This window comes from Mus pahari, chromosome 10 (assembly GCF_900095145.1).
Source record: "Mus pahari chromosome 10, PAHARI_EIJ_v1.1, whole genome shotgun sequence".
NCBI classification, from domain to species: domain Eukaryota; kingdom Metazoa; phylum Chordata; class Mammalia; order Rodentia; family Muridae; genus Mus; species Mus pahari.
Genome location: NC_034599.1, coordinates 112,281,201 through 112,293,862, shown reverse-complemented (window position 1 = coordinate 112,293,862; position 12,662 = coordinate 112,281,201). Strand labels below are relative to the sequence as shown.

At 45.8% G+C, this 12,662-nt stretch overlaps 1 protein-coding gene across 1 annotated transcript in view; it reads right to left on the bottom strand.

Annotated features, from left to right (window-relative positions):
- Positions 1-6,501: 6,501 nt before the first annotated feature.
- Positions 6,502-12,662, bottom strand: part of Xylb (xylulokinase) — a 38,566-nt gene continuing 32,405 nt past the window's right edge. The window contains exons 16-18 of the mRNA XM_021207845.2: positions 11,683-11,770; positions 10,311-10,405; positions 6,502-8,753 (exon numbers count right to left, since the gene is read on the bottom strand). Of these exons, the coding sequence (XP_021063504.1) occupies positions 8,676-8,753; positions 10,311-10,405; positions 11,683-11,770 (261 nt within the window). The 3' untranslated portion in view covers positions 6,502-8,675. The remainder of the gene's footprint in view (positions 8,754-10,310; positions 10,406-11,682; positions 11,771-12,662) is intronic.

Sequence of the window (12,662 nt, the reverse complement as noted above, 5' to 3'; positions counted from 1 at the left end):
GGATTTGAACTCAGGACCTCCAGAAGAGCAGTCAGTGCTCTTAACTGCTAAGCCATCTCTCCAGCCCCCAGAAGCAAGCATTCCTAATCACCGAGCTATCTCTCTAGTCCCTCCCCCAACCCCCATTGATATCTGTTTTGTTTTGTTTTGTTTTTTTCGAGACAGGGTTTCTCTGTGTAGCCCTGGCTGTCCTGGAACTCACTTTGTAGACCGGGCTGGCCTCGAACTGAACTCAGAAATGCGCCTGCCTCTGCCTCCCGAGTGCTGGGATTAAAGGCGTGCGCCACCACACCTGGCTCTCCCCCATTGGTATCTTAATGGCCACCTTGGCTATCAGATCAGTGGTCATTGCATCATGGTGCTGTGCTCAAAGAATTTGCATTTCACCCAATAATGGCTCTGATGCAGAAAGTAATGCTGCCGGGAACTCAGATACACCAAAGAGAAGGCATGTCACCTGTAAGTAGCCTCAATAAGGAATGAAAAACCTGTTGCCAAGCCTGTGGTAAGCATTAATCTTGCCATGAAACTGTGGAGAAGGCAAAAGAGCTGCTTGCTAGTATTTCTGTCATGCCAGAAACCGCAGAAGCGGCGAACAGTTCTGGGGTTTGAATCCTGCTGGGCTACACCTCAACCCAACGAAAACTACCAATGTTTCCATAACTTTTATAATTTTACTTGGTGACAACTGAAAAGATGTGGCCAGCTTCCCTCAACCACTGAGAGGCACAGTCACATGTATGCTCTAAACACATGCAAGGGAGTCACTGAGTTCCACAGTCCAGAGTGATCATCCTCTATGTGATACTAGGGGAGGGGGAGAGCTTGTGGGTGTTCTCAGGAATACTGCTCCCCCAATATCTATTATTTTTGCATTCTTGGAGCTCAAACCAGGGTCTCACACATGCCGAGCAAGCACACTATCTGTGTGCTTCACCCCAGCTCCAGTTCCCAGGAATCTGTTCCTTCTTAGGCATTGATCTCAGAGGGCTTCATTCCTTGGCTCTATTTGTTCCTTCCTTGACCCCACAGGTCTTCTTTCTACCCCCTCTGTTAATTTAATGGTGACAACCTTGAGGTCAGCTAAATGAATCGGATCGGGGAGGAAGATAACACTGTAATGAGAGAGAATTGTTAGGTTACTCTGTGCTCATGGAAAAAATCCCCAAACCTCAATGGTTTAAAACCACAAAATTTATTTCTTACTCTCAGTACATGTCCATTAGGGTTCACCAAGTAAACTCCAGTCACTGTAATAACTCAGGGACATAGGCTAACACAGAAGTGTGTGGGTGTTTTTCATATTCTTCTAGTGCAGAGCCAGGGACAAAACCATGACAAATTACATGTGTCTCTTAACATTTCTATCAGATTCTGACGAGGTAGTGGTTTGGCTTCATGGTGTTTGAATCTTTGAAAATATCCACATCAAAATATTAAGCAACTACTACATGAAAAATATGTAGGAAATCTTGGTATATTTCGTATAAGACAAAGTGATAAAAGTTTTCTCCAAAATACAAGCAAACAGGGAGGGAGAGCAGGGAGAGGGAGAGGGGACAAAGCAATAAAGGCTGCATGAGCCAGCTTCAGTACAAAATAACAGAAAAACACAAGAAAGAAAGGGCTACGTGGGACAAGAGAGTCCTGGACAGTTAGGAAATACCCTATGGAAAGCATCAAGGCGTCCCAGCAGCTGGTGACGTGTGTGTGGATGGACCTTCCTCAGTCCCACTGCAAACAGGCACAGACAGAGACTGGAACCAGAGAGGCAGCACCAAGGTGCTCTTGCAGAGGACCAGGCCTTGGTTCCCAGCACCCACATAGCAATTCACAAGGTCTCTAACTCCCATTCCAGGGAGCCAACATCCTCTTCTGACATCAGTAGGCAATGCACACATGTGCACAGACACATACAGGCAAAACACGCATTCGCCAAAAATTAAAATAACAAATCTCTAAAAACAGAAAAGAAACAAACATCTGGATTCAAGGCTTTCACAATGAGGCTTTAAAAAGCAAAACAAAACAAAACAAAACACGTGTGTGGGCTGCTGCAGAAGTAAGTACCTACCCCAGCAAGGTGAAAGCCACCTACCACTTCCTGAATGCTGCCTTTCCCTCTCTGCACCACACCGTGTGTGGCACATGTGCATCCATACTCACATGCAAAATAAATGAAAGACTTTTCTGAGATAGGGTCTCACCATGTAACACTGGCCGACCTGGGATTTACTGTGTAGACCTTGAACGCGCAGAGATTTGGCTGCTTCTGCTTCCCAAGTGCTGGGATTAAGAAAAGAAAAAATACCGTCACTCCAAGTAATTTCAGTTTATTCTTTCATTGAAATCAGTGATCCATATTCTAGGAGATATCTTCATTTATTGCTTTAATTATGTGCCACAGATTTCATTGTTAATCACATCTGGAGGGGATATGGATTTTTTTTAATTTAAAGATGTATTTGTATCACAGTGCATGTGAATGGACATATTTCTATTCCACTGTGGGATATTTGTGCAGGGGTGGGAGCAAGTGGATAATTTAGTTGGTGACATGCTTGCCTCACAGCAAAAGCCCTGAGTTTGTGTCTCAGGTCCCACATTAAAAGCCGGGCCATGCCTTTTAATCCCAGAGAAACCCTGTTTCGAAAAACCAAAAACAAACAAACAAACAAAAAAAAAAAAACCAGTGATGGCCGTATGGGAGGTGGGGACTGATGAATCCCTGGAAGTTGACTGGCCGGTCCCTGTCTCCGATAAAAGTAATGGGCACCTGAGAAATTCATCCAAGCTAGTCCTGAGCTCCAACCTCCACATGCTCGCGCTCTCTCTCTCTCTCTCTCTCTCTCTCTCTCTCTCTCTCTCTCTCTCACACACACACACACACACACACATGCACTCACACACATGTACTCACACACACATGCACTCATACACATACATGTACCCATGTATACACACATGTACCCAGTCACACACACATGTAGCTAGCCTTACATACATGTACCCATGCATATATACACTCACACATACATGCACCCAGACACACATACATGCACCCATACATACACACATGCACTCACACACATGTACCCAGTCACACATACATGTACCCATACACACACATGAACTCACACACACACACACATGCACCTAGTCACACATACATGTACCCATACACACACACATGCACTCACACACTCATGTACCTAGCCACACGTGCATGTACCCATGCATACACACATGCATACACACACACACACACATGCACCCACCCACACATGTACCCAGCCACACAAATGTACAGCCATCCATACATGTACGCACATACACAAACATGTGCACGCACAAAGTAGAACATTCAATGTATATTTAGGTATACTTTAGAAACCATCTACGTATAGTTTTGCCTTCTTTAGCCTTAAAGAGGATAGTGGTGTGTTAAAACTCTGTTCTTTCCAGCAGCCTGTTTCCCCTGCTGCTGTTGCACAAATGCCACGTGCTTTTACAGGACACAGCCATCGGGAAAGAAAGACAGCACACAGAATTCTGGCCCAGGCAGGATTCCAGAATGTTATTTCAAGCTGACAAAATAGCTGAGCCTGTACCCTGGTGGCTGACACATCATGATTGCGAAGTGAAGCCCTTAACACTATGGGGTCCTTCTTTGTGTCTCTTACTTCAGTTCTGTACAGTGAGACAGATGTTGTGGTTTCTGCTTTCTGTGAGATTTGTGTATAAACTGTTGCTGACCATTCTTCTCTTCAGTCTTTCTGAACCACCAACTCTGTGCGTGTCTCCTCTAAACACAGGAATGGATTGGTTTGTACATTGTTTGGAAAATCTTTGAGTAGGTGGATGGAGGCTCTCACATTTACTGACTGGATTCATGCTAGGCTTTCTGCTTACTGCGTGCACAAAGCTGCAGTTACCATGTATTGCTGGTTATATGATCTTTTGCCTTTTCTTTGAAGACAATTTGCATTTGTTAAGGTTTATTTGTTGTGTATACATGAGGGTATGCATGTACCAGGGCAGCACCTGTATGGCAATCAGAGGACAACTTGGTTTTTTTTTTTTTTCGGTGTTTTTGAGAAAGGGTTTCTCTGTATAGCCCTGGCTGTCCTGGAACTCACTTTGTAGACCAGGCTGGCCTCGAACTCAGAAATCCACCTGCCTCTGCCTCCTGAGTGCTGGGATTAAAGACGTGCGCCACCATGCCTGGCTTAGGACAACTTGTAAAGTCAGTTCTCTCCTATCATATGGATCACCAGGGGTGGGACTCAGGCTGCAAACACCTTTACCTGTTGACACCTCTCCATAGCGCTGAGATGTGCATTGTTCTAGCTTTTTAGAAACTTTTCATTATACTGATTATACAGGGTTTTTTATTGGATATTTTCTTTATTTACATTTCAAATGTTACCCCCTTTCCTGGTTTCCCTCCCTCCCAGAAACACTCTATCCCATCCTCCCTCCCCCTGCTTCTATGAGGGTGCTCCTCCACCCACCCACCCATAGAGTTTTTGTTTGTTTTGAACACTAATGCCTTTCATAGTACTTAATAGTTTTATTGCTCAGTTCTCCTTTTTTTAGTACTTAAGCCTCAAGTATTTGCTTTGCAAATTTTTTTAAAGATTTATTTATTTATTTTATATATATGAGTACATTGTTGCTGTCTTCAGACACACCAGAAAAGGGCATCAGATCCTATTACAGATGATTGTGAGCCACCATGTGGTTGCTGGGAATTAAACTCAGGACCTCTGGAAGAGCAGTCAGTGCTCTTAACCACTGAGCCATCTCTCCAGCCCCTTGTTTTGCAATTTTAAATATTATCAACTCCTCCAAATTGCACATGCAACAGTGAGCTCTTTGTACTTCCCATTTCTCCCCTCCTGTCCTAGTCCTCCTGCCAATATGTCACAGTCTAGAGTCATCTGAGGCACTCTCAACTGAGGGACTGTCCAGATCAGATTGGCCTGTGGCCATGTCTGTGACAGAACTCCTTGATTGATGGATGGTGTGGGAGGGACAGGCCTACTGTGGGTGGCACCATTCCTAGGCCTATGTGCCTGGGCTGAATAAGAAACACAGCTGAGCATGATGGCGCTGTGATGGAGCCAGTAAATAACATGCCTCCATGGTGTTTGCTCAGTTCCTGCCCTGCCCTCCCTCAGGGATGAATGTGACCTGGAAAGGGAAGGTGAAATTAACCCTTTCTTCCTGCTGTGTAGCCTTTGATCATGGTGTTCTTCACAGCAAGAGAAAGCGAATGAAGACATCCCCCTTTGTCCTATGCTAGCAGAAACTTTGTCCAAGCAGTGCCATTTGACATTCTTCCATGTCAGGGTCTCCTTTCCTCTCCTGGTACGATGACAGTTGTCTTTAGGAGCACAGCAAGCAATAGTGAGCAAATTAGCTAAGATGTGACTAGAACACTAGATAGTTTAGCTAGGTACAGACCTGAGCACACCTTTGTCCTTGGCTTACATGAGCTAAGGCGTGACTAGAACACTAGATTGCTTAGCTAGGTACAGACCTGAGCACACTTTTGTCCTTGGCTTACATGGGGATGAGGAGATGCTCATTGCCACAGCACAAGTGTGAAGGTTAAAGGACAACTTGCTGGGCTTGGTTCTTTCCTTCCACCATGTTGACTCTGGAGTTGGAACTCCGATCCTAAGTCTTGGCAGCAAGCCCCTTTACCCACTGAGCCACCTCACTAGTCCTTATATTTTTCTTTGATAATGTTCCAGGGTGTCTGCCTGCATACCCAGTGACCTTTCCTAGTCTTGTTGAGTCTGATGTGGCCTTGGTCCTACCAAGATGCTTCAAAGCCTTAATAAGAATGTCTGGGTCCTCCCAGCACTCGGGAGGCAGAGGCAGGCGGATTTCTGAGTTTGAGACCAGCCTGGTCTACAAAGTGAGTTCCAGGACAGCCAGGGCTATACAGAGAAACACTGTCTCGAAAAAACCAAAAAAAAAAAAAAAAAAAAGTCTGGGTCCATGAAACCCTGTTATCCCAGGTTTCCTGGGAAATGTGGATAAGAATGGGACCACCGAGTGGCTTTCGCCCTCTATAAAGTCAGGAGTAATAATAAAAGCAGTAGAGGTTTAAAAGGCTCCGGCCCTGCACCTGCCCATCACTAATCATTCCCTGATCCCACTCAAGACCAATCGTGTTGACTAAACTTAAACAAGCTGGGTTAGATGTGAACACAGAACACACTGCACACTTGCCAGGATGCATCACGAGAAAGTTTGTTCCTCATCCTGTTGCTTTCTTCCTGGGGAGAAATCTGACACTAGCCTGAACCTTTTTTTTTTTTTTTAAATTAAATTTAATTAAATTTTTAAAATTTAATTAAATTTTAATTTAATTTTTTTTTATTATATCTTAAGTACACTGTAGCTGACTTCAGACACACCAGAAGAGGGCATCAGATTTCATTACAGATGGGTGTGAGGTACCATGTGGTTGCTGGGATTTGAACTCAGGACCTTTGGAAGAGCAGTCAGTGCTCTTAACCACTGAGCCATCTCTCTAGCCCCTGGCCTGAACCTTCTTTTGCAAGACAATAGCATCTTTTGGTCTTGACAATTACACTTTTCCCTTCACCTCAAAAAATGTTATTTATTACCCAGTGTATGTTAGAATATTGCATTAGAGTTTTCTTCAAACTTTATCTTTATTTTAACCATATTTTTAAAATATGTATGGCGATTACTTGTGTGTGTGTATCACTTGGAGTACAGAGAGGCTATCAGATCCCTCTGGGACTGGAATTACAGACAGTTGTGAGCTGTTGTGTGGCTGCTAGGAACAGAACTCAGGTTCTCTGGAGGAACAGCCAGTATTTTTAACCCCTGAGGCATCTCTCCACCAAACACCCTCCCTACCCCAACACTGCCTCAGTTTGTTTTATGGTCTAAGCCTTTGGATGTTAGGTCAGTGATATACAAATCTCAAAACACTGCTAGACCACATCTAAATTACAAGGTAGACTCTTTCGAAACATGTTCCTGAAGCTGGTGGCACATCTCAGTAAGAGGGGGTTGGCCCAGCATCTTCAAAGTCACAGGTTCAAACCCCTGCACCGACAAAGGGGAAGCAGGGAGAGGTGGATTTTAGGTGTTTTCAAAATTTTGTTTATTTTGGGAAGTCCTAAATATCATCAGGGATCTTGTCTCTACTCTTCTCCCTTCTTTCCTGGTGCCTCCCTGAACTTCCTGACAGGTCTCTGGATCAGTCACGTCCGTCTATCCTTCCGTTCAGGGATCAGTGTCTTCTCACATAGGCTTGCTGTGTTTCCATTTGGATTTGCTCTTCAAGTTGTCACTTATGGTGGCCTTTTTCATCCACAGTTGTCTGACTTATTGTAGGATCTGTTGGACTGTCATCCTGGTTAATTGTTTTGTGGTCCCAGATGCCTTTGCAGTTGGTCGGTAGTGTAAACCCTCTGTAACAAGCAACGTCCCAACGGCCATTTCCTTCTGCACTGTGGGTTTGCTGTGGGCAAGATGGCCGCTTGTTGCTTCTCCCCCCTCACATGCCGAGCTTTCTGAGTGACCTCATGTTTAGACACAACTCTCTTTCCACCTGTGCTCCGTCCTTTTCATTTCCCAGCAGTCACTGCTCTGATCCTGTTCTCACACCTGTCTGTAACATCTTGCCACCTGTCAGATCCAGTGGTCCTGAGTTCAGCCCAGCCTTGTGGCAGAGGAAAACTCTGGGGGTGATCTGGGAGGGAGAGCACCAGGAAAAGTAGAACAGGGGTGGAGAGGGAGGACACAGCTCAAACATAGTAGGATGCGCAGACGTGAGAGACACAAAGTATGCCAAGTAAAAAGGAAACCCAGGCTGGGTGTGTGACTCAGTGTCTGCATGGATTCGATCCCTGGTATTGCATAAACCAGGTGTGGTGGCACATACTTGGGGGATGGTTGCAGGAAGATCATAAGCTTAAGGTCATCTTTGGCTCCAAAGAAACAAAAGAAAAAGAAAGCCAGAATTTATAAACTTCTTGAAACACACGATTATGTCATCATGTGAACCGGGAAGTGTTTAGCCTAGGAGATGTCCGTTTAGGTCACCCAGGAAACCCCAGTCAGGCAGTCTCTGGGCAGAGCAGGGGAAGGGGAAGAAAGGAGATTCACCAGGCCAATGAAGGTCATCTTGAGTGGGAAGTTACACCAGGTGCATATAGGGAGGGAAGATGAAGGAGGAGACAGGCAGACAGAAGAGAGCATTGGGAAGACACTTAAGGAGACAGGAGGGTCACAGGCAGGAGAGAAGTGCCTTAGTCTGGTTTGCAGGGAAGGATGGAGGGGGTGGTTCCAGGATGGGGGAGGTAGCTGAAGGTGAGGAAGGAGGAGTGGTCAGAGTCAGGGAAAAGGCTGTCTCTCCCTGTTCTGCTGTTTGGTCCCTTTGAAAGGGGAACATGATTGTCTTTGGTGGCCATACCCTACAGGGTCTTCCTGAATGAAAGACAGAAAAGGAGAAATTGCTTTTCCATCCCAGGACATGTAGCCCACATGTCTCCAAGGAGTCGTGACTTCAGGGTGGTCCAGGACAGGACAGGAGTGCTCCACAGAGCACAGCTGAGTTCAGACCAAGGACAAGGACTAGTGCCACTGGGGAGGCAGGAGGGTGTCTGGGACCAAAGAATTCATTCCAGAGGCTTCTGAGCCATGGACAAGATTCTCTGTTCCAGTGCAGCGTATCGAGGGAGAAGGGCCGCATAGACCTGGACAGGCAGAAAGAGCAATATATATCATGAGGAAGGGGCAGTGTCTCTTACAGCAGCTTGCAGCTTCCAAGTTTAAAAATGTGAATTCTGGAGCTGGAGAGATGGCCCAGTGGTTTAGAACACTGGCTACCCTTCCACAGGAACCACATTTGAGTTCCAGTACCTACATGGTGACTCATTATGGTCTATAACTCCAGTTCCAGGGGATCCAATACCCTCTTCTGGCCCCCTCAGGCACCATGCACATAGATGATGAATAAACCTATATGTAGACAAAACACTCATACCCATAAAATAAATAAAATTTAAATGAATAAATAACCATATATATACATATTCCAAATTTTACAAACCTTGTGCAATACCAATGAGAATTATGACATCACTATTTCCTCTAAGCAGTATGTGTTAAAATGATGATACTTTGGATAGATTAGATTAAATGAAATGAATTGTTAAAATTAATTTTGTTTGATGGGTGTTGGTGGCACACGCCTTTAATCCCAGAACTCAGGAGGCAGAGGCCAGCCTGGTATATACAGTGAGTTCTAGGTCAGCCAGGGCTACACAGACAAACCTTGTCTTGAAAAAACAAACAAAACAAAACAAAAAACAAAGCAAAACAAAAACAAACAAAAAAACAAAGAAAGAAAGGAAGGAAGAAGTAAGGAAGAATAACTTTGTTTATATTTTTACATTTGAAAAATTGAGGCATTGGAGAGATTTGCATTGGTTAAAAACTGAGAGGCTCTGCCAGAGCCTAACAAATACAGAGACGGATGCTCGCAGCCAACCACTGGACTGAGCACGGGGTCCCCAATGGAGGAGTTAGAGAAAGGATTGAAGGAGCTGAAGGGGTTTGCAACCCCATAGGAAGAACAATATCAACCAACCAGATCCCCCAGAGCTTCCAGGGACTAAACCACCAACCAAAGAGTACACACGGAGGGACCCATAGCTCCAGCTGCATATGTAGCAGAGGATGGACTTGTGGGACATCAATGGAAGGAGAGTCTCTTGGTTCTGGGAAGGCTCGATTCCCCAGTGTAGGGGAATGCCAGGGTGGGGAGGTTGGAGTGGGTGGGTGGGTAGGTGAGCACCCTCATAGAAGGGGAGAGAGGATGGGATAGAGGGTTTCTGGAGAAGAAACCAGGAAAGGGGATAACATTTGAAATGTAAACAAACAAACAAAGCACATATTACTCTTGCAGAGGACCTAGGTTCAGTTCCCAACACCCTTGGCTTCTTTTGTATGACAAGGATGTAATTCTGTAGTCAAGTGAATATTTCACATGAGTGAGACCCTAGGTTCAAAGCCCAAGTGCTGTGGGTTGTGTGTGGAGTGGAGTGTGTGTGTGTGTATGTGTGTGTGTGTGTGTGTGTGTGTGTGTGTGTGTTGGGGGTGGGAGAGTGAGTGAGGTAAGATTTTCCTCTGGTTAGGTACAGCAGGTTTAATATAGATGAGAGAGGAAAAAGTTACCTTTTAAAGAAAAGAATAAAGGCCCAAGACAGACTGAGAGGCAAGTGCTAAGAGAAGATCCAGTGGTTTCTCACCTGGGAAGCTCCCGGGTTGGGGGTGGCAGCCAGGCTGGGCTGTGGTGCTGATTTCACAACCTCCGAAAAGGCCACACCTGTCCCTCCTGCAAGGCCTAGAGGGGAAAGGTCATCATATCTGTGCATGTCACATGAGGGTGTTAATTGAGTGTGTCAGATGCTGCTATGGTGACAAAGTCAACCAAGCAGGGCAGCTCAGCGGCAGGCTCCTCCTCAGCCTGCACAAGACTGCTCCTACCCAGCACCACACACCCAGCACCACACACAAGAAAACTGGTTTTTAAACTGGACTTGCCCAGTTCAAAAGAGTTACTAAAAGTCACTGATAGCAAAATTGCTTATTAAAAAAAAAAAGCACTTAAAATGGGGTGATTTTGTTGTTGTTGTCATTGTTGTTATACACATCAGAGAATGGGACGTTCAAGGCTCACCTGGAATCCAGAATGAGTTACAAGTCAACCTGGACAACTCAGTGAGAGCTCAAAACAAAATGTATATTAAAGAGAGAGAGAGACGGAGAGAGAAAGAGGCTTATGATACAGTCTACCAAGCACAGACAAGCACAAGGCGCTGGGTTCAGGTCCCAGCACTGGGGTAAGAAATAAAAATCTGGAAGTAAAATCCCCAATGATCTTGCTACATGAAGTTGCAGAAGTTGGAGGGGAAACAGGAATGGAGGTAAAGAGTCATTATTAAGAGGATAGAGCTCCACCCTTCATTTTCCGTGTTGAAAGAAATACCAAGTTTAAGTGGGTGTGCTGAGGAGTGAGTTCACAGGGAAAGAATGAACCCTGAGGTGAAAGGGTGGAGACCCTGATGCAGTTGAGAGCCAGGAATTCCCTAGGGACAGGTCACAGGGTAAAGCAGCTTAACTGAGGAGACTAGCCTTATCCCCTAACTAACTCTGTCTTTGTCTTCTAGTAATGTCTGAAGTTCCAGGGAAACAGCCCAGAGTCAGTCGGGGCCTCTGCGGAGCTGTCCATGGTTCTGGACTTCTTGGTTCCGAGGCCTTCACAACGGTCTCAATTTCTTGCTATTTGGGACTCTATTCACTGTCTTCCTCTCCCCTGACTGTACAGACCTACAACTAGGCTGCCCTTAAGCATGCCCTGTGGCTCTTTTGGTCTGTCTTTAGAGTTTGACTTGGACAGACATCATCTCATTTGAATCCTGCCTCCCTTTCTCCACTTTAACTAGAGCATACAAGACAAAGGGTAGGAGTTCATTCTTGCTGGGATAAAAATGATGCTAACAGTCCTGAGACTGTGGTGTCCTTCAACAGGGAATTCACCCTCTCCCCTTTCTACGCTTCTCAGCCCAGTGGTGTGTAAACACCTGTGAGACAGTCCTGCTCCGTTGTTCCTTGACCTACCATGAAAAGCTCGGTACGCAGAGCCGACGCAGGCTGAACTGGTGGTGTCTATGACGTATACGGGGGCCCCAAAAACATCTGCAAGCACCTGGGAGGGACACAGAAGAGAGATCATTCAGAACCTTCCAGATTCTGCTCTCTTTCCTCACATCTTCTGATGCCTCCCATCCAACCACCGCAGCCTAAAGCACAAGGCGCCATCGATGAGACAGGAAGACCCTAGAGAAGGGCTACAGTCTCCAGGCTGACTCTAGACCTTTTAAAAGACAAGGTCCTACCACATAGCTCAAGCCAGACTAAGATTTGGTATGTAACCAGGCTAACTGAAAGCACACCATGTTCCTGCTTCCGCCTCCAGAGCGCAGAGACTTTAAGCAGCAAGCCATGCCCTGGGCCTTTGCTTTTAAGACAGACATCTTACTGTGTAGTCCTGGGCACTGTTTAGACCAGGCTGGCCTAGAACTCTCAGCTCCACATGCTGTTGCCTCCTGAGCACTGGGATTGAAAACAGTGCATACCATGTCCAGGCCTCTGCACTTTGTTGTGTGTTTGTGCACATGTGTGTGGGGAAGGAGGAATCTTCATGTGCCCAGGTACATGTGGAGGCCAGAAGTCAACGCCAGGTGTCTTCCTCAACCACTTTGCCTCACTGTTTGTCAAAGAGTCTGTAATCTGGCCTTTGGCTTACAAATTGGCTTGAGTGGCTTTGGCCAACCCTCGCAGAGACCCTTGTGAACCTGGAAGGACTTGAGCGAGCGGCTAGGCTCCTGCTGCCCAGACATCACTAATGGCAATGACAGCTATTCCAGCCCCTTAAGGAAGGACACTGACCTGGCCCCCTGGGCTATGGGGGGGGTGTACTGGCTAGTTTTGTGTCAACTTGACACAGCTGGAGTTATCACAGAGAAAGGAGCTTTAGTTGAGAAAATGCCTCCACGAGATCCAGCTGTAAGGTCTTTTCTCAATTAGTGATCAAGGGG